We start from the raw sequence: 18,155 nt of genomic DNA on the forward strand, positions 1-18,155 counted from the left end.
CGTTGGAGACGACACAGATGCACTGAGTTGCCCGCAGCTTCGAAAGCCCATGTACGCATGGCTAAAAGCTAACTGGAGGAATTTCCGTCTCAAGGTTGACGAGCTCTGCAGGAAAATTGGCAGAGAGAAGAACGTCAACACCCTGGAACAGAAATTGAGCTCCGCCATCCGCACTGCGACGAAGGTCTCCGTCCCCCGTGGCTGCAGAGCAACGCCACCACATTGGACACCTGCGCTCGCGAAACTCGATGAAGAGATCGCTGGATGCGGACCCTCCTACCGAAGGGAAAAGTTGGTAGCCACGCGTAAGCAGATCCTGGACCGTACCACAAAGAAGAGATGGAGCACGCTATGCTCCAGACTTGCGGTGTCAGACCGCTGCAGTTGGCACATTGTCAAGAAGGTATATGCGCCACGACCACTAACCACACTGACGGTACTGGTTGATAACGTGGCCATCACAGACTACCGTCAAGCTGAGAGGTTCAGTAAACTGTACTTGTCCCGCGCAAGAAGGCACCCCGACTCACACCCACCGGCACCAATAAAGACGATAGCGAGTGAGTTCAGTCCCATCACGATGGCTGAACTACGGAGATCGATCAAACTGCTTCCGAGTGGATCCGCAGCCGGACCTGATTGCTTACACAACGAGGCACTGCAACATCTCGGTAGAACAGCGCTGAATGTTGTTCTGAGGCTATTCAATGAGAGCCTACGAGCGGGAGTCGTGCCGCCTGCATGGAAGACTGGTGTTATCATCCCCATCCTGAAGGCCGGAAAAAAGGCGGAGGACCTCGAATCTTACAGGCCTGTGACGCTCACGAGCTGTCTCTGCAAAGTCATGGAACGCATAATTGCCGCGAGGCTTAGAGACACTGTTGAGTCCCAGCTGACGCCGCAGCAATCAGGCTTTCGCCCCGGATGCTCAACGCTCGAACAACTGCTGCACGTCCGCGCTGCCCTCTGCCGTCCCACGCACCAATATCGTACGGGTGCTGTATTCGTTGACTACGAGAAGGCATTCGATACAGTAGACCACGACAAAATTGCGAGGGAAATGCACATAATGAAGGTATCACCCCACATTGTGAAGTGGTGCGTATCATTTCTGAGTAACCGAACTGGCAGAGTGAGATTCAAGGAGAAGCTTTCCAGAAGCAGAACATTTGAGCGAGGAGTGCCACAAGGAACTGTCCTTGGCCCAATCATGTTCATTATTGTCATGAACTCGTTGAGCCAACGCCTTGCAGAAGTGCCGTTACTGCAGCACGGATTCTTTGCAGACGACCTGACGCTACTTGCGAGACACACAGAGAGGGATGTCATCAACCACACACTACAATGCGGTCTAAACGTGGTGTTACAGTGGTCAAAAGAGTACTTCATGTCTGTCAACGTAGCGAAAACGAAGTGCACACTCTTCGGGTGTACAGAGCGCCACTTCCTTACATTGCAACTGGACGGCGAAAGAATAGGAGCTGACAGGACACCGAAGCTTCTAGGAGTAACATTCCAGTGTCTGCAAGGGATGGGAACACATGCGGCCGAAACGAGATGCAAGATGGACTTCAGACTACTGTAGATAGCAGCCATCTCAGCTTCTACATGGGGGCCAAGACGATAAGTACTGAGAGCTTTTTATCTAGCACTCGTACAGGCACACACCATGTATGGCATTGAGGTATGGTACTGGGACGCTTCGGAACGAAGTCGCGACCTCCTTGCATCAGCACAACACAAAGCCAGTTGCATCATAGCTGGCATACCACATGGGACGCGCAAAGAGGACTCTCTGCTGGAAGCAAACATCCTGCCACTCAAGACGGCCACTCTTGTGCGCAGCATGAAATTCGTGCTGATGTGTGAGTCACGAGGCGGATGTTTGCGGCGCAGTGCTGAAGAAGTATACCACAGCAAACACCCAGTCAGAGCCCTACATTCCCGCATCATGCGGTCCTATCCCCACCTCCGCATTGAGCCACGCGAGAACCCACTAGAGACATCGACGCTCCGCCACAGCTGCCGACCGCTATTTCACACGCAGATAAAGCCTGTGTGCGCTGGTGACCCTGACGATGTCAAAAGGGAGGCTTCCGAAAAGTGGATTGAACGGCATTTTGCACGGAGGGGGAAGGAGCCACCGCGGCGAGAGCACTACGAATTGTGGACTGATGGATCCGTGTCCCTCGGTGAGAAGTCCGGAGAAGCTGCCCTTCTCTATAGAAACAACACGCTGATTTGCGCACCCAAAACTGGAGCAGGGGAACTCTCATGCAGTTACAGAGCGGAATGCGTAGCATTAGAGATAGGACTGCAACGGCTGCTGAAATGGCTTCCGGCATACAGAAGCACACCGAGCAGGTTGTCCATCTTCTCTGACTCGCTGTCAATGTTAACAGCACTGCAGACAGGCCCCCTAGCCGTAACGGACCCAATTCTGAGACGACTATGGAGGCTTCTGCTTCAAGTTCAGAGAAGGAAGTTGCGTATCCGACTGCCATTTGTGTTTGGCCATTGTGGCGTGAAACGGAATGACGTTTGCGATGACATGGCGAAAAAGGCCACTGATTTACCACAGTTGCGAGACACATTGATCCCCGACATCATTGCTTATGCGAAGCGAGTGATTAGGTCGGAAGAAGTCCATGAGAACACTCATAGGTTTGGTATCACGGGAAACCACTTTCCAACAAAACATAAAGAAGAACTGACGAGGGAAGAAGAAACGGCACTGGCACGCTTTCGAGTTGGGTCTTCAAGACACTATGGATGGATGTTGCGAAAGATCAACCCGAGTGTGCCTCCACAGTGCCGATGGTGCAACCCGCAACATGCAGAGATAGGGCCAACAATACAAACGGCCCCAACTGTTGCGACACACACTCTTCAGAGAACCTCCGAACCAACTAAATGTACGGAATGTGATGCCACATACCAATGCCGCTCGAGTGCTGTAATGCATATGGTAAACAAACATGGCTTTGTGCGAGCTGATGCCCTCCGGAGGATCAAATACGGCGATGCAACACCCGCAGTGGACATCCCCCCGGAGCCCCCTCCAGTGGTGGCGATCGTTCCTCTACCATCGAGCACACGAGTCCCAATGAGACCGCAGGTGCTTCATTGTACCCTTCTGTGCCTCCAAATTCGCAGTGCCAGGCCGACTATTACACCACCTTAGAACAATACATGGCATAGGCAGCGGTAGTTGCCGCGTGAAAAGGGGGCGAGAGAACGAAGACTCATTGCAAGGAGATGGTAGAGCCCCAGCAGCGCCAGCCTCTCAGGATACACGGAAGCTGCCGTTTCAATGTGACCTGTGCGAGGCGAGCTTCGGTACACGTTCTTCCCTGTCACTACACAAGAAATTCAAACATAAAAGCATAGTGACGGAGGACGGTAACTTTGTGGCGGTGGTGCAATTCCCTCGTAAGCGTGCCCGTGAGGGAAACGTTGACGTCCCGGGGAAAGGCGAGGTGCAGTGTGGTGTGTGCCAAAAAGTGCTCAGTTGCAGGGACTCCCTCATCCGACACTGCAAGGCTTTCTATAAAGGTGAGGAAGTCGAACTTAAATACAGCAAGAGCACAAAATTGTGTGCCACTGATTCCCCGCATACAAACGCATCCATGTTGGTTTGCCCGACATGCGGGAGGCGTGTGCTAGCAAAACTGGCCTCACCCTACATCAAAAGAAGATGCACGGTATGAAGGTAGAGCGCGCTGTTACCAGCCAACGCGGCGACTGCGAAGAAACGTCGCTGCACTTGATGAGCTGTCCCGGTTTGAAGGAGTTACGTGTCAGGTTTGCGGTAGAAGGCGTGTGTGTGCAGGATGTATGTTTCTCTAAAAGGCTGGCGCAGTTTCTCATTGCGGTTGAACGGAGCCGGCCGCAGGTGAAGTCCTCACCTAAGGTAACAGTCATACAACCCACTCTCCCTTCTGCAACTTCCCCCCTTATTGCCGAGTGTGGAGCTAGCAGGAAAAGCACCGGACGCAGGAATAGTCCAGACACCCTTAGAGACAGAGGGGGTATGCAATCAACAAGCAACAGAAACAGAAAGAGGGAGAGAGAATAATAAACTAATAACAAAAGTCAAAACAAAAGGATTGCTAATTGACATCTTTGGGAGAGTCCGGGGTTGGGGGCTTCTCGCCCCATCTGCTGTATTCCGTTCAACTGCGGAGCTACAACAAAAATTATAGAGGTGTTAGGCTTAATAAAAAAAGGGAGACTCTGCCACAGTCGCCAGACCGATAGCATCTCAGGGCTCTACGGTGATAGCTGATGGCCGCGCCAGTGGGGGGAAACTCCCACGAAGGCACGAAGAAAATTCCAAAAAAAAATCTTTCGAGGTTGGTTGCTTGTCTGTGAGGGTTAGGTCTCCAGTTCTTTGAAAGCGGTTTAAGGTTGTTGACAATTTTTTGTATGTATTCACTTGTTTTTTCTTTAAGTGTTCCCCAGCTTCTTGGCGTATGTCTGCTTTTTAGATGACTGGACCTCGCTGAGCTGTTATTTTCGACGTTGAACGTCTGGTGTACTGGTTGCCATTGCTGGCAGCTGTACCGCTGAGCTTGTCCGTCGGCCAGGGTGTTTCTGTCTGCTCTTTTGTCGCTGGTTGTGGCTGAGGTCGTATTTTAAACCCAAAGGCGAAAATCTTCAAAACCGACAACTTTTCTGATGCTATTGGTTTTGGAGTTTGCTGTAGTGGAGTCATCCTAATCCTCTGATGTTGGTCGCTGCGCTTCCGTTTTTAACTCTGTCTCAACGAAAATAGGTATTGTATTTTAACGCAACAATATCCTTGGGAGCCGGTGCACCTGCAAGTCCTGAGCTAACTCAGCATTTAAATTTTACAGTTTCTGAGTATTAAAAACATTTCTCGCTTCAAAAGGTCAACCACTAACACTTTCATAACCAATATCTAACTTCTCTCCATGTAGCGCACAAGTTTTCAGTTATCCTAGATTCTGGTTTCTAAATTCCTTTCTCTCAAACTTGTTATGCCAAGTTAAGTTTGTCATAATTTCTTTTGCCCTTTTCTGCCAAGAGAACGCGTTTCCTGCTAGATGAAGTAATTCTGCTTCTCCAATGGCGCCGCTGACGTGTATGGAAAAGAAACGCTCTTCGTAATCCAATCCAATTATTCTTGGTAAAAGAAGTCTCGTGCCGATATTTTGCTCTTTGTACACACTCCAAAGAAGTAACGGCATATATATGCTCCGCTCTGACCACTACTCATCGCTCATTTTATGCATTTCATTAAACGCCTTTCCAAACATTCTGAATGCCCAAACTCTTGCTATTATATCACCACCATTCAAGTATGCTTTTTGATTTGCAGGCCACTTAATTAAATGCGTTAGGTTCAGCCGCTCTTCCACCAAGTAAGAGACTTTGAAAAACCACGCGCACCTCTCTATATGGCCTCTCTGTTTTGATTTCAAAATCAAATCCAACTGAGGCGCATAACACTCAGCTGCCGACATGAATAGAATAGGGTAAAATTGTTTCTCTTTTAAATTATCATCTTCTCTAAAATTCTCTTCATTTGCAGTAGTATTTTAAATATTCTACCGCATTCTCATACTTATTTTCATCATAAGAAATAACATCAGATCCGTCTACAGTTATTACAATATCCTCATCACTTGTATTCTGTTTCTCCAAAAACTCCATGACCCATCTAGGCCTCTTAACATGACTGTACAAAGCTCCCATTTCAATTGTAATAATTTCGACATTGCTTAGTTTCGCACTCAATATGAGCCTACACCATCCTTGCGTTGCATGAGTTTGAACTCCAACCACAAATACTCTTGGGTTCTTAGGATAATTCTGTGTTGTGTTTTTTGTGTCATCGTTATCAAGAGATACGGCGCTTACACACACTAAATGTAATAGCAATGGTAATGATAAAGCTCTCGAGATACCAAATTTCATGCCATAATATACCTTCAAAATTTGAGAAAATACTGTAGAAAAAATAGAACATCGTAACAAAGGAACTCAGTTGCGCCAGAAAAGTGCTTGTTTAAAGAATAATGTTAACAAACGTAAGTAATGCCTTGTTATTTTTATGATATATGTGCTGATGACTGTAAGTTCGGTGTTTTCACAATATTTTCGAGTACATATCTACGGGATTTATTTTACAAGTAAACTTCTTTTACAAAACCTAGTTCCAAACATTACTTGCATTACACTGTTCGTTGCATTTAAACACCCCTCTATGTATTCTTTTGCAAACTGTAACGGTGAGGTGCACTCATACGTTGACACATACTATGTATTTAACTGTTTAATCTAAGAACTACCCCAAACATCTTGTTTCTTGATGAGGGTCCCCTAAATATAGATTCATAAACTACTGCTACTATTGTCTCCACCATTTTCACAGTAGCATCTATCTATATCTGTGTAAATTCTGCGCACTATTTCTCTTGTGTACTTTTTGATCTGTCTTACTCCACCACTCTTTGTGTTGTTACATTTGGTATTTTCTTTCCTTCTCTTTACTTCTTCTTCCACTGCTTTTACAGATAACGTCGAGACTCTATTTTGGTCCAACAGTGCATTCTGTTTCTCCATTGTTTTTCCCTTCGTTACCTCCTCCTGTATAATGATTCCCATACTCGTGTTTCTGTTTAAAACTTCTCATATTCAATTTTTTCTCTCTTACTTTCTATCCATTTCCTTTAATAATGTTTATTGGGCGTAATCACTAATTTCCCCCACTGATTAATACCGACTTCATCCTTTCCATTGTTTTAAGTGCTTATATTTTTGTTTCCAGTAGTTTTTCTTTACCATGCATATCACAGTATTAGTATATACACACTCACAACACCATCCTATCATTATTATTATAACCATAACTAATATGCACGAAATAAACAAAATAATATTAATTATAATAAGACCCATTTTTAATACCCTATTACTATATTTTTTGAAACCCACATGCCACTTTTATATACACATTACTAAATGTATCATTTTAAAATTTTTCTTAAATTTTTATATTTTCTCAAAGTTTTAAAAAAAGTATTAAAATATTCTTATAAAATAGCAGAATCTCATAAATTTCATAAGATTGAGCATAACGCTTTTACCAATAATTCTTAAAAGTCACACGCTAGAATAAAAAACGCAAGCCAAAGAGGAGCCTTTTTAATGACAAAAGAATTGCTTCCTGTGGTGTTTGTGGTTCCGGTTTTCTCTTTGTTTTCATCCTCTCCCTTCTTTTTTGGTGTGCAAACTCCCTCTACCATAACGCAAATCCTTGTGCAGTCGGTTCCATTTTTGTCACTGCATTCCTTATTTTGTTCTTCTTCAGCATTTTTGTTTTTAGTTTCTTTTTCCTCCTCACTTTTTAATTCTTTTAGCAGTAGTCTTGCTACGGAGTCGCCAAGTTGTCTCATAGTTGTGACGCTGTTTAGTGCTGTATTTTGTTCCTTGCCATCGCCGGTTACGGGGACTTTAATATCGTCGACTAGTTGCCACACGTTAGTGGCGAGCTTTTCGCCTGTTTGACCATATGCATCCTTTGTGGCGGCTTGGGCCTGCTGATCTCCTGTATCTATCGATTCTTTGTCGTACAGCCGCAATAGCGCCTTTGTTGCTAGTTTGCCGAATACTTGTGTTCCGGACAATGCTGAGTACTCCCTTAGATCTTTTGAGCATGACTGGTTTTGTAGCAGCTGTTTTGCGGCTGTGAAGTTGGCGTTTACTTTCTTTAGTAGGTCGCCTGTTATTTTTAGTGGCGTGACCTCGAGATTGATGCCGTTCTCTAGGCTCGTCCCAAGTCTGCTGGCTGCTGTCCCTTGATTTTGTGCTGGCCCGCCTGTGAGCTCTAGTTCGACGAAGCCATTTTCTGCTATCTGCGTGCTGTGGCAGCTGGCTGCGCCGTTGTGCGTGCATTTGTAGACGACTTTTAAGGCGTATGCTTGCTCCGGCAGCGCCGGCTGTTTCGCTTCGGTTGCTTTATCTATTTGCAGTAGGTCTTCACTGTCAGTCAAGCTTGGACACGGCTTGTCGTCTCGTGCCGCGAGTGCCGACGGCGTCGGGAGCTGTGCGAACGGTGTGCCGCCCGTTGCTGTTACTTTGAACCGTCTTGACGTCGCCGTCATCGCATCCATAATCTTCCACGAGCGGGTCAGCTGATTTACGCCTTCCGTTAGGTCTTTCGTTTGTTTCTGTAGCTTGTCGGGAAGGTCTGCACATTCTTCAAGGATTTCCCCGCCGGCCGCTATTACAGGCACAAGCTTGCGTTTTAGGTTGGCGTCACCTACTGTTGCCGCCACAATAAGTTTGTTGTAGTTTTCGTGGTTGCTTCGCTGTTGGCTGGCTGCCGATGCGTACGTAATTTCATACAGATTTAAGCGTTTGTGAGTGCGAGCGATGCACGCGCACAGGTTTGCGCATGCCGCGTCGTCCGCCGGCTTTTCCGTTTGCGCGCGCCGTGATGTACTTAGGACCATTATCCCTATTAATACCTGTTGCGGCAATGTCATGGTTTTGTCTAGTGCTGTTTCCAAGCTTGGGCTGCAAAAAAAAAAATGGCGGACGGTGTGAACAATCTTGCTGCTTACAGGTAAACTTCGTCGTTTGCCTTTGTTTTCAAAAAAATTACAAAGCTTATTTCACTCTTCCACGTTGGTGCGTAGTAGTGACTCAGCTTTAGGTGCCACCGATCTCACCATTTCTTATTTGTACTTAGGGTGCTTCGCTTTTGCCGAGCAGCATGCACGTTTATTTAGTATCATTTTTCACGTGCTGCCCTAATTAAGCGTCGCCGGTGTTGGAGGGCTTCGTTCTTCTGCGTACTTTGCTAGTTTTAATTTCACGACAAAGTCCTTGTTAGATATTTACCTCCGATTGCCATTCAATCTTAGTTGTCTCAATTACGATTGTATTCTCTTCCACTCTTCTCTCCTCTCCTTTATTTACTCTGCAACAATCTGGTCCCTCCAAGAATGCGCATCTGCGTTGTGTTTTTCTTCCGTTCTGGAAATTTTGTAAAAATGCAGATGGTTTAGTTCATTTATTTTCATGTGAGCGCCAATTGGTCTTTTATTACTGTACTTCTTATTTTAAGCTATTTCGATATCTATTGTGCCTGTCGTATCTAGCCGCTATTCCATTCATTTGGATCTTTAAAATTACGTATATGTTAGGACACCTAAAACATTTAACGCTTTTTTGTTTCAGTGGCCTCTAGTACGCTCCACTTGCATCTGGCTGCATGTCGCTGAAATGACGACATTACTCTGAAGATTCTGTCACATGACCGACCTTGTATATTTTTAGTTGTTTTTTGTCACAAGCTTACTCTGCTTCTCTTTCATCCATTTGAAGCTTTGGATATGATTTTGCCTTTCACCCCTTTTTCTTTGTTTGTGTCTCCGTGGCAGCTTTGCATTACCGAGAACTCTTACCTGAATTGGACGATCTAAGGACGTCCTAAACTGCTAGCACTTGCACCAATAGCGCAGAAATGGGTTTCTCTTGTTAATTCCCGCCACTTTGACAACCACCCTGACAGCTTATACATTGGGTATTTTAGGCAAATCCCCAGAATTTTTGTTTTTCTTCTTCTTCTGCTCTCCACGCTAACTCATTATAAGCCACAGTTTGAAAATGTTACTTTGAATAATATTATATTGTTTGCCACAAAGTGTTCGTCATTATTTATATATCTAATAAAAAACTTAGGTATTACCTCACATATACGAAAAACCCTCTTCCTCATGTTGCCTTTGCTTCTTCACCGCTTATCACTATGATTCACAAGCATTTTAAAAAACATAGACTATACTGTCATCACCGCAGTAGCATCCATAGATATTTTAAGTAAATCACAGAGAAACATTGACAATTCCTCTTCCTTCTGATGCACTATCTGCTTTTTCCTCTTCCGCCCCTACCTCTGTGGATAGCCTAGCGACTTTCTCTTTCCTATAAAATAAACTTCCTTTTTGCGACTATCCCCTCTATCATCTCCTTGTGCGTATTACCATCAAAATAATGCAGTATGAAACTCCGCACATATCATCTTCATCATTTCCGTCTTTTTAGCTTCCCTTTACTAACCTTCCTCTTCCTTAATGTCTCACTCGCTAACTTTCATTGCATTCCTTTTATTGTTTTAAGTGCGTCTATTTTGGCTTCCTATTGGGCTGCTACCACAACTCTTATCATATATTCGTATATATACACACTCACAACACACTCCTCTATCATTATTATTATAACCATAGCTAATTTCAATAAAACAAACAAAACAAATATAATTAGAAACTTTAAAAATAGTTCTTATTTTTCTCACCCTGTTATCCCATTACTTTACACCCATAGTCCTCTATTATGCATATTATAAAAAAAGTTTATTTTTTCAAATTCGAAAAATTATCAAATTTCTCAAAGATCTTACAGAAGTTTTAAAATATATAAATTTTATTAAATTCTCTTTATATAGCAAACTGTTTCAAAATTAAAAATTTTCATAATTATATAAAATAAATAAAACATAATATTCTTAAAATCTTATAATTCTAAAGTGCTACAAAACTCACGAAAAAAGTAGTCATACTCAGAGCCAATTTGTTATTGACGAGAAAACTTCCATTTCGGCACATTTCTTTATCCTGTTCAGGGTTTTAACTTTTACCTTTTCTCTAGCCACAAACAGGGCTTAATTTTTCAACATTTTCTTCTTACGAGTTGCTCTATCATTGTGGAAAGTATAGGTAACAGTAAGTGTTCCTGAATTTTGAGCTTGTGTTACAGGGAATCTGCTTTTTGAAACTTTTGATTCATTAAATTTGCACTTTTTAGTTCTGTCGGTTTCTGTTTCGTTGTAACTGCAGAAAGGCTTGTTGTTGCATTCTACTACGTCCTTAATTTTATTTCAGATGTTTTCTGGTGCTTTAGTATCTTTGCCTTGTTTTGCTTCGTAAAGTTCCTTGCTAAGGCTGGCGAATTTGATTGCGGCTTGCAGCTCATAATAGCTAACGAGTTCGGCTAGTTCATCGCTTTGCCTTGTCGTACCGAGCTTTGCTGCGCTTGTGCGACCTGCGGCGCCGCTGGGGATGTCTTCTGCAATCACTAGGTCGTTTATGTCTTTGTCTACTGTGCTCTTGTGGCCGCCAAATGCTGTCTTGACTTCAGTTTCTACGGCACACTTGGTTGCATCTCTATTGCTCAGCAAAACATTTTTGATGACTTATGTTAGTGCGGGCCTCTGTGATAGCCTGTCAGTTTCATTTGTGAATTCACCGGCTGTCCGTGGCTGTTGGCGCTGACTTCTGACTGTCGGCTTCCGCGGCCCAAGCTGTCGCTTTGCCTTCATTGCCGCCTTCGACCGCGTCTCTGTTGCGCATTGTCGGCTAGGAGTTGCCGGCCAGTAGAGTTAGGTAGCCATCCAGTATCTCTACAGTTGCTGCAGCGCACTGTCCTCCGTTCATGAACCCGGTTGTGCCGTGAGCTGCTGGTAGATTGCACTTGTTTTTTCCCGTTGGTGCCCTGTATTTGAGTCTTACGTGTCTCCCGGTTTGCCGAACACAATACCTTTTAAGCCGGTGACACCTAAAAATTCGCTTGTTGTGCCGCCCGCTTGGAGGGATGTTAGTTTTGTGTTGCAGTCATACTTGCAGAGCTTTCCGTGTTTACGATCTGAACCCGCTGTATCCGAGTCGTTTTCAACTAGACACGCATTGTTGTTTCCATTCGCTCCTTCTAGGAGGTTAAGGTACTCGTCGATGCGCCCTTTCAGGTGGGTGGCCGTGCGCACCGTGTCTATTTGCTTTTGGACTACGGTTTCTTTTTACACAGCTGCTGCTCTCACCGCTTTTACGCTGTAATATGCTCGCAAAGCTGCTATCGCCTTGGTCTTTTGATGCTTTAGGTTTTTAGCGGTAAAATCTCCGTTCACGGCGGCATCGCCGAGTTCCTTCCAAACGGCCAGGACGCTGTCGAGAGATTTTAGTATCCCGTTGTTTTTGGTGTTAAGTTCGTCAGTTAGGCCGCATAGAGGCTCCCACACCTTCTTTAGCAGTCCATGTTTCTTTGTTGCGTGGACCACTGCAGGCAGCGTCAGCAGCGTGACAAAAAGTTTTATCTTGAAGTATGTGCGTTTCGAATACGTAGCAGTTAAGCCTTTTTACCAAAGCCAGCTACTCTTTTTTTTCTTCACCAAAAGAACATTAAAAATGCGTTTAAGTATTTCTATTAGACACTTATTGGCATTGAAAATTTATAGAAAGGTCCACAGCCACCGGATAAAAGTGCTCTTTTTCTCCTTATTGGTGATGTTTCTGCCATATTGTAACAGATAACGGGTCCTATCCAAGTTTCTAATTATGTGGTTTCGAGTTCGCCGCCACTATCCTTTGTTAAAAAGTTGTACTATGTCCTCTTGAATGCGGCACCAGCCCTGGCGTTAAAAGAAATATCGTTCAGTGCATCTGTCCCTTCTCTCCGACTTTGCGGTGTGTGTTAGCATTATTCTCATTGTTTCTCAAACTCACAAAAAAAAGCATTTACATTTTGCATTCTATGAGTAGAGAGTTTCTGACGCGTCTCGTAACACCCAGTGATTCACGAAGGTGCTGCATCTCTTTCCTACCACTTCAGATGGGGATACACCATTAGATTTAAAAGCATAGCAAAAGCATAATCTCTTGTTGTTACAGCCGTACTTTTGCTCTGTTTTTCAGCCCGACTGCTTTATACAAAGCTTTTTTCACTGTATATACCGTTGCGACTCCGTTTCTCCTGTACACTGCATTCTGTTTCCCCCTCATTGTCATCTCCGTCGGTTCCTCGACTAAAATGATGGCCATCGTTATATTTGTGTTTTAAACTGAACATGTTCCGTCTCCATAACACTTTATGCATGTCTATTAATAATAATATTTCTTGTCCTATGCCTGTTTGTTATATATCACCCTAACCATTATTTTAGCTGTTTATATTTGTACGATTCATTTTTTCCAACACCCATATTAAAAAACTTGTACATACACACTCACAATACTTTCCTATCACTACTACTTTACACACTCACGTTACTATTATTCACATATAAAATATTTCATATTTACCAAATTTGCACTTTTTTACAAAGCTTTACAAAAGTGTTAAAATATATAAATTTAGCATATTTTGTAAATATCACAAAACTGAGCAAAATTCCTAAAAGTCTTTACAATTCTGAAATGCTTCCAAACTAAAAAATGCAGCAGCTATCAGAGCCAATTTATTATTTACAATAAAGCTACAAAGGCTGTGCTTTTCTTTTTCTGGCTCATCTTCACTTTCTTTTCCCTTTCTGAATGCGCAATTTTGTTTATCCCCCGTTTTGTCATTTTCACAAGCTGTCTCGTCAGTGCCGTGTTTTGCACACCAAGCTGAAGCTGCTCTCTCTTTCTTTTGATCTCCTGCAGTTCCTGTTCCTGTTCCTGCTGCTGCATTTGTTTGTCCTTCTCCATCTTTAGGTTTGCAGGGACCATCTGTTTCAGTTTTTCCTTGCCATTTGCAGTTAGCCTCTGTGCATGCAGTTTTATTGCTTTTTTGTTGTTTGCATCCTTCTTTATCTTCTTTGGTCTTTGAGCTTAAGCTCTTTGTCTCGACGGTTGTGGGGGGTTCTGTTAGCGCTGTCGCACAAGCATACGCTGCTTCTCGTTCTGCTTTTAGTTGGTGGTTTATATTTTTTATCGCCGCGGCCGCCGCTTCCCGTAGCTGTAGGTCTTGGGCGAGGTTTACAAGTTTCACTACCCATGGGATGTCCGTGAACTTTTTGTCGCCCTTCCCCGTGAAATCGCTGTATTTGACGCATACCCCCGCGTCTGAGCTTCCGTCGCAGTTGCTTTTGGTTACTGTTTTGCCGAGGAAACCGGCGTTGTTAAGTTTGACTACCATGCTGTTCAGTTCTCTTATCGGAGTTAGGAGCGCATCGGCACTGATCACCGCTCCGTCGTCGTCTGGGCATTCGCCGGCTAGCTGTGTCCACACTCCTAAGGCCGGGGGTGCCGCCGTTGTCCAGGTCGTTGTTACAGTTTGGCCAGATATGCAGGCTCCGCCCGGTTGGTTTGCGGCTGCTTCGGCGCATACGCACATTAGCGTCGCGGCTGCTGTCGTTGCTGGGTGGTTGGCGATGTTTCCACCGCAGGCATTCGAGCGTCCGCTGTTGGCGCCTCCTGAGAAAGTTTTTGCTATTGTGACACTTGCTTTATTACCGACGTCATCCCCCAACACCGCGTCTTTAAGCTTCTTGGGGTAATCAGCTGCTGTTGGTTTTGCTGCTGCTGCTGAGTATTGTTTTCCTTCTGTTAATAGGGCCTGCGCCCGTGCTAAGTGTGCTTGGACTCTCATTTGTGCTGCCCATCTTCTTCCGGGCGTAAGGTTGTTGAAGCCTGCTTCTTTTATTCTTGTAGCCGCTGCTGTGTCCGGCCGCGTGGCTTTGTAAGCTAGAACCCATTGTCGCCATTTGTTGTGCCAGTCCTTAGCGATATTGTCGTCCGTTACGTTAGCCTTTGTTTTCATCTCCTCTAGGGTGTCTGTGACTTCGGCTTTTGCAAATTTTGCTTGCCATGTTGCTGGGCTTAGACTGATGTTTAGTTCTTCCATTTCTGTGACAGCTGCCGTGTTTAGCGTCGCGTGCGGTCCTAGCGCTGGTGATTTTTCCGCAAGGGCCACAAGCTTGCACAGTTGTCGGAACACTGCTCCGTTGTCGGCCGGTCCGACGTCGCTAGTGGCTTGTTTGGCTGAGAGGAAAAGTGCCAGGAAAAGAAATACCGGCAGTAGCATTGGCTGCTGTGTAACTTACTTTGTCGGCGTATGTGACTCTGTGTTGGCTGCAGTTGCTGGCCCCTGCCCTTGGATTCCGCCTATGTATATTTTTTTACTCGTGAATTACTTGGTATGTTCTTTTCGTTTGCGTCTAATCTTCAGCGTGGAATTATTTTGTGTGTAACTAGTGATAGTTGTGTGGTATTTGACGGTATTTGCAGACTGTGCTCGTGCATGTACATTATTCTTTGGTTTTGCTTGGACTTTTGCTGTTTTTACTCAGATTAGTAGACTTTCATAAGGTATTTTTTTAGTTGTAAGCATGGCATCGATGTGTGTCGCTGTTGCCTGCTTCTTCTTTTTGAGTCTTGTACTTGCCAGTGCGTATGCTTTCTCACTTTATATTTATTGGAATTTGTTAGTTGACGTTGTCAAAACCATTTTGCGACTGCTGATTGGCATCGCAACTTCTTCGCTACAAATAATTCCCTTTCTTTTAACGTATCACCACATATTTTCTGATCTTCAAAATCTCACCAACCCCCATCCACCGCATAGCTTTGAATTTCACCAAAATCCTTCGCACTAAGCTGCTTCTTTTCCAATTCTCTATCCAAAATATGATTCTTCACAATCAATTTCGCTTTTTCCTCCCACGCAATAGGCTGTGCCGGAAAGTGAACAGATACCACCTATCCAACTTCACCATTATTTGGAATAGAAAAGCCTCTTCTCATAATCCAATGCAATCATTCCTCTCTACAAAACAAATCACTGTCCAACAGCTTCTTCCTGAGTGGCACTCCATATTAACAACGGTTTGTAAATACTCTGCTCTGACCACCACTCCTCACTTCCCTTTAGTAACTCTCCAAAAGCATATTCAAATTTTATTAAATGCCCAAACTCTTGCGATTATATTTCCACCTCCAAGGTAAGGGTTTCCACTAGGAGGTGATTTCAGTAAATGCGGTAATTTTTTATCTTATTCTTTTCTGTAACCGACATTAAAGAGCCAATAGCATCTTACTCTATGGTCTTTGTAATCTGAGCTCATAAGTAAATCAAACTGAGGAGCATAACACTCTGATGTTATCATGAGTAGAGTATTTCACAGCATTTTCATACTTTTCTCCATCACTGACAATAACGTCAGAACCCATCAAAATGAATTACAATATCCTCATCGCTTGCATTCTGTTTCCCTAAAATTCCATAACCTATCTACGCCTCTTAGCATGACTATACAAACCTCCCATTGAAATTGTAATAATTTCAATATGGCTTAGTTTCGCACTCAATATTTTTCTATATTATCCTTGAGTTGTATGAATATGAACAACAACCACAAATACTTATGTTTCTTAGCGTCATTCTCTACTACATTTGTTATAATTGCCTTTATGTGTTATTGAATTTTTTAAAGCTTTAATATACTACATGTAACAGTAACAGTAATAGTAAAGTTCTCAAAATAAGAAATCTCATGACGTAATCTTCCTTTAAAATTTAAGCGCGTTATAAGAAAAGTATTAGAAGCCTTAATAAAGAAAAAACGTCGCGAGACTCACTGTTAAGTTAAGGAAACAGCATTTTCATATATGAGTATTTACTTTATATTGTTATGTTGTTTCTGTTGAGTGTATTTTCAGCGTATGAACCTTGTCTTTCATTAGTTACCCACAGTGTTTTCTATGTCAGCTTTAGTTACACCTAGTTCTGTAAACTACGTGAATTTCACTATTTGTTTCATTTACATTTCTTTTCTATGTATTTCTGTTGTTATTTAAGATGGTATTTACACTATTCCCTTTGTATATGCTAAAATGCTTACCCTTTTACTTTGATAAGTGCTTCGACCATTCGCTTTTGTCACAATATTAATATCACTATAGCTCTATAAGTTACTTCTAACATTGTAGCTACTCCATTTACAGAATAACACTCATTTATTCTGCATCAACTACGTGGTGTCATTGGTTTATTTTTTTATTTGGCGCTACGCTTCACTGTGCGATACTCTGTCGTTTCACTCTGGATTTTCTTTTTTGTTTTCTGTTATATTATCGCTCTCTCAGCGAAAAAGGTAGTACCTCCATTTGTCCAGTACACTAGACTCTGTCTCTTCCTACTATATTGTTCAATTAAAAACCTCCTTTTTATCAACAATGATATTGATCGTCATGTTTAAGTTTGAAACTGTGCATATTTTAATCCTTTCTCATTTTCACACTTTATTTCTCATAATAATAATAATAATAATAATAATAATAATAATAATAATAATAATAATAATAATAATAATAATAATAATAATAATAATAATAATAATAATAATAATAATAATAATAATAATAATAATAATAATAATAATAATAATAATAATAATAATAATAATAATAATAATAATAATAATAATAATAATAATAATAATAAATAATAATAATAATAATAATAATAATAATAATAATAATATAAATATAATAATAATATTAATATTATAAATAATAAAATGATCATAATGATGGTAATACAATAACTAGCAGAGTGTGTCGTGAGTGTGCATATACGAATATACTATACGAGCAGTAATGATAATGATAATGATAATGATAGGAGAGTGTTGTGAGTGTGTATATACGAATATTATGATGAGAGCAGTAATAATAATAATGATGATGATGATAATTATAATAGGAGAGTGTTGTGAGTGTGTGTATACGAATATTATAATAAGAACAGTAATAAATATGATGATGATAATAATAACAGGAGAGTGTTGTGAGAGTGTGTATATACGAATATTATGATGAGAGCAGTAATAATAATAATGATGATGATGATAATTATAATAGGAGAGTGTTGTGAGTGTGTATATACGAATATTATAATAAGAACAGTAATAAATATGATGATGATAATAATAACAGGAGAGTGTTGTGAGAGTGTGTATATACGAATATTATAATAAGAGCAGTAATAATGATGATGATGATAATGATAATAATAGGAAAGTGTGGTGAGTGTGTAGATACGAATATTATAATAACACCAGTAATAGTAATAATAATAATAGGAATGTGTTGTGAGTGTGTGCATATACGAATATTGTAATGAGAGCAGTAATAATGATAATAATAATAGGAGAGTGTTGCGAGTGTGTGTATACGAATATTATAATAACACCAGTAATAGTAATAATAATAATAATGATAATAGGAGAGTGTTGTGAGTGTGTGTATACGAATATTATAATAAGAACAGTAATAATAGTAATGATAATGATAGGAGAGTGTTGTGAGTGTGTATACACGAATATTATAATAAGAGCAGTAATAAATATGATGATGATAATTATAATA

At 42.0% G+C, this 18,155-nt stretch overlaps 5 protein-coding genes and 2 pseudogenes across 5 annotated transcripts, besides 21 other annotated features; 1 reads left to right on the plus strand and 6 right to left on the minus strand.

Moving 5' to 3' along the window:
- Positions 1–4,346: part of a repeat region (ingi. Several point mutations (pers. comm. F. Bringaud)) that runs on past the window's edge.
- Positions 4,097–4,346: a repeat region (RIME-B).
- Positions 4,347–4,486: 140 nt separating this feature from the next.
- TB927.1.5270 (hypothetical protein, unlikely) lies at positions 4,487–4,717 on the minus strand (the record flags this gene model as incomplete). The annotated part of the gene is made up of 1 exon (XM_001219216.1): positions 4,487–4,717. One exon carries the CDS (start codon positions 4,715–4,717, stop codon positions 4,487–4,489), a length of 231 nt encoding a protein of 76 aa, XP_001219217.1.
- Positions 4,718–4,856: 139 nt separating this feature from the next.
- Positions 4,857–6,009, minus strand: TB927.1.5280 (annotated as a pseudogene).
- Positions 4,857–6,009: a sequence feature.
- Positions 6,010–6,346: 337 nt separating this feature from the next.
- Positions 6,347–6,352: a repeat region (telomeric repeat hexamer TTAGGG).
- An 8-nt stretch (positions 6,353–6,360) lies between these two features.
- TB927.1.5290 (hypothetical protein, unlikely) lies at positions 6,361–6,633 on the minus strand (the record flags this gene model as incomplete). Its single annotated transcript, XM_001219217.1, has 1 exon — positions 6,361–6,633. The coding sequence occupies one exon, from the start codon at positions 6,631–6,633 to the stop codon at positions 6,361–6,363; it is 273 nt and encodes a 90-aa protein (XP_001219218.1).
- Positions 6,399–6,405: a sequence feature (inferred VSG 3' UTR, partim; TGCTACT heptamer derived from published consensus (Berberof et al. 1995; Majumder, Boothroyd and Weber, 1981); VSG 3'-UTR 7-mer).
- Positions 6,634–7,124: 491 nt separating the features above from the next.
- Positions 7,125–8,516, minus strand: TB927.1.5300 (variant surface glycoprotein (VSG), putative; the record flags this gene model as incomplete). The annotated part of the gene is made up of 1 exon (XM_001219218.1): positions 7,125–8,516. The coding sequence occupies one exon, from the start codon at positions 8,514–8,516 to the stop codon at positions 7,125–7,127; it is 1,392 nt and encodes a 463-aa protein (XP_001219219.1).
- Positions 7,188–7,193: a sequence feature (GPI-Anchor Signal predicted for Tb927.1.5300 by DGPI v2.04 with cleavage site probability 0.344 near 442).
- Positions 8,456–8,516: a sequence feature (Signal peptide predicted for Tb927.1.5300 by SignalP 2.0 HMM (Signal peptide probabilty 0.906, signal anchor probability 0.000) with cleavage site probability 0.471 between residues 19 and 20).
- A 202-nt stretch (positions 8,517–8,718) lies between these two features.
- Positions 8,719–8,724: a repeat region (inverted telomeric repeat hexamer CCCTAA).
- Positions 8,725–8,781: 57 nt separating this feature from the next.
- Positions 8,782–8,787: a repeat region (telomeric repeat hexamer TTAGGG).
- Positions 8,788–9,832: 1,045 nt separating this feature from the next.
- Positions 9,833–9,839: a sequence feature (inferred VSG 3' UTR, partim; TGCTACT heptamer derived from published consensus (Berberof et al. 1995; Majumder, Boothroyd and Weber, 1981); VSG 3'-UTR 7-mer).
- A 197-nt stretch (positions 9,840–10,036) lies between these two features.
- Positions 10,037–10,121: a sequence feature (Signal peptide predicted for Tb927.1.5310 by SignalP 2.0 HMM (Signal peptide probabilty 0.827, signal anchor probability 0.172) with cleavage site probability 0.747 between residues 29 and 30).
- On the plus strand, positions 10,037–10,381 carry TB927.1.5310 (hypothetical protein, unlikely; the record flags this gene model as incomplete). Its single annotated transcript, XM_001219219.1, has 1 exon — positions 10,037–10,381. One exon carries the CDS (start codon positions 10,037–10,039, stop codon positions 10,379–10,381), a length of 345 nt encoding a protein of 114 aa, XP_001219220.1.
- Positions 10,097–10,165: a sequence feature (2 probable transmembrane helices predicted for Tb927.1.5310 by TMHMM2.0 at aa 21-43 and 53-75).
- Positions 10,193–10,261: a sequence feature (2 probable transmembrane helices predicted for Tb927.1.5310 by TMHMM2.0 at aa 21-43 and 53-75).
- Positions 10,310–10,315: a sequence feature (GPI-Anchor Signal predicted for Tb927.1.5310 by DGPI v2.04 with cleavage site probability 1.1019999 near 92).
- Positions 10,382–10,556: 175 nt separating the features above from the next.
- Positions 10,557–12,157, minus strand: TB927.1.5320 (annotated as a pseudogene).
- Positions 10,557–12,157: a sequence feature.
- A 792-nt stretch (positions 12,158–12,949) lies between these two features.
- Positions 12,950–12,955: a repeat region (telomeric repeat hexamer TTAGGG).
- Positions 12,956–13,197: 242 nt separating this feature from the next.
- On the minus strand, positions 13,198–14,811 carry TB927.1.5330 (variant surface glycoprotein (VSG, atypical), putative; the record flags this gene model as incomplete). The annotated part of the gene is made up of 1 exon (XM_001219220.1): positions 13,198–14,811. The coding sequence occupies one exon, from the start codon at positions 14,809–14,811 to the stop codon at positions 13,198–13,200; it is 1,614 nt and encodes a 537-aa protein (XP_001219221.1).
- Positions 14,748–14,811: a sequence feature (Signal peptide predicted for Tb927.1.5330 by SignalP 2.0 HMM (Signal peptide probabilty 1.000, signal anchor probability 0.000) with cleavage site probability 0.580 between residues 20 and 21).
- A 413-nt stretch (positions 14,812–15,224) lies between these two features.
- Positions 15,225–16,281, minus strand: an mRNA.
- Positions 15,997–16,002: a repeat region (telomeric repeat hexamer TTAGGG).
- Positions 16,282–17,037: 756 nt separating the features above from the next.
- Positions 17,038–17,304: a repeat region (TAA).
- Positions 17,305–17,329: 25 nt separating this feature from the next.
- Positions 17,330–18,155: a repeat region.

This window comes from Trypanosoma brucei, chromosome 1 (assembly GCF_000002445.2).
Source record: "Trypanosoma brucei brucei TREU927 chromosome 1, complete sequence".
Classification (NCBI taxonomy): Eukaryota; Euglenozoa; class Kinetoplastea; order Trypanosomatida; family Trypanosomatidae; genus Trypanosoma; species Trypanosoma brucei.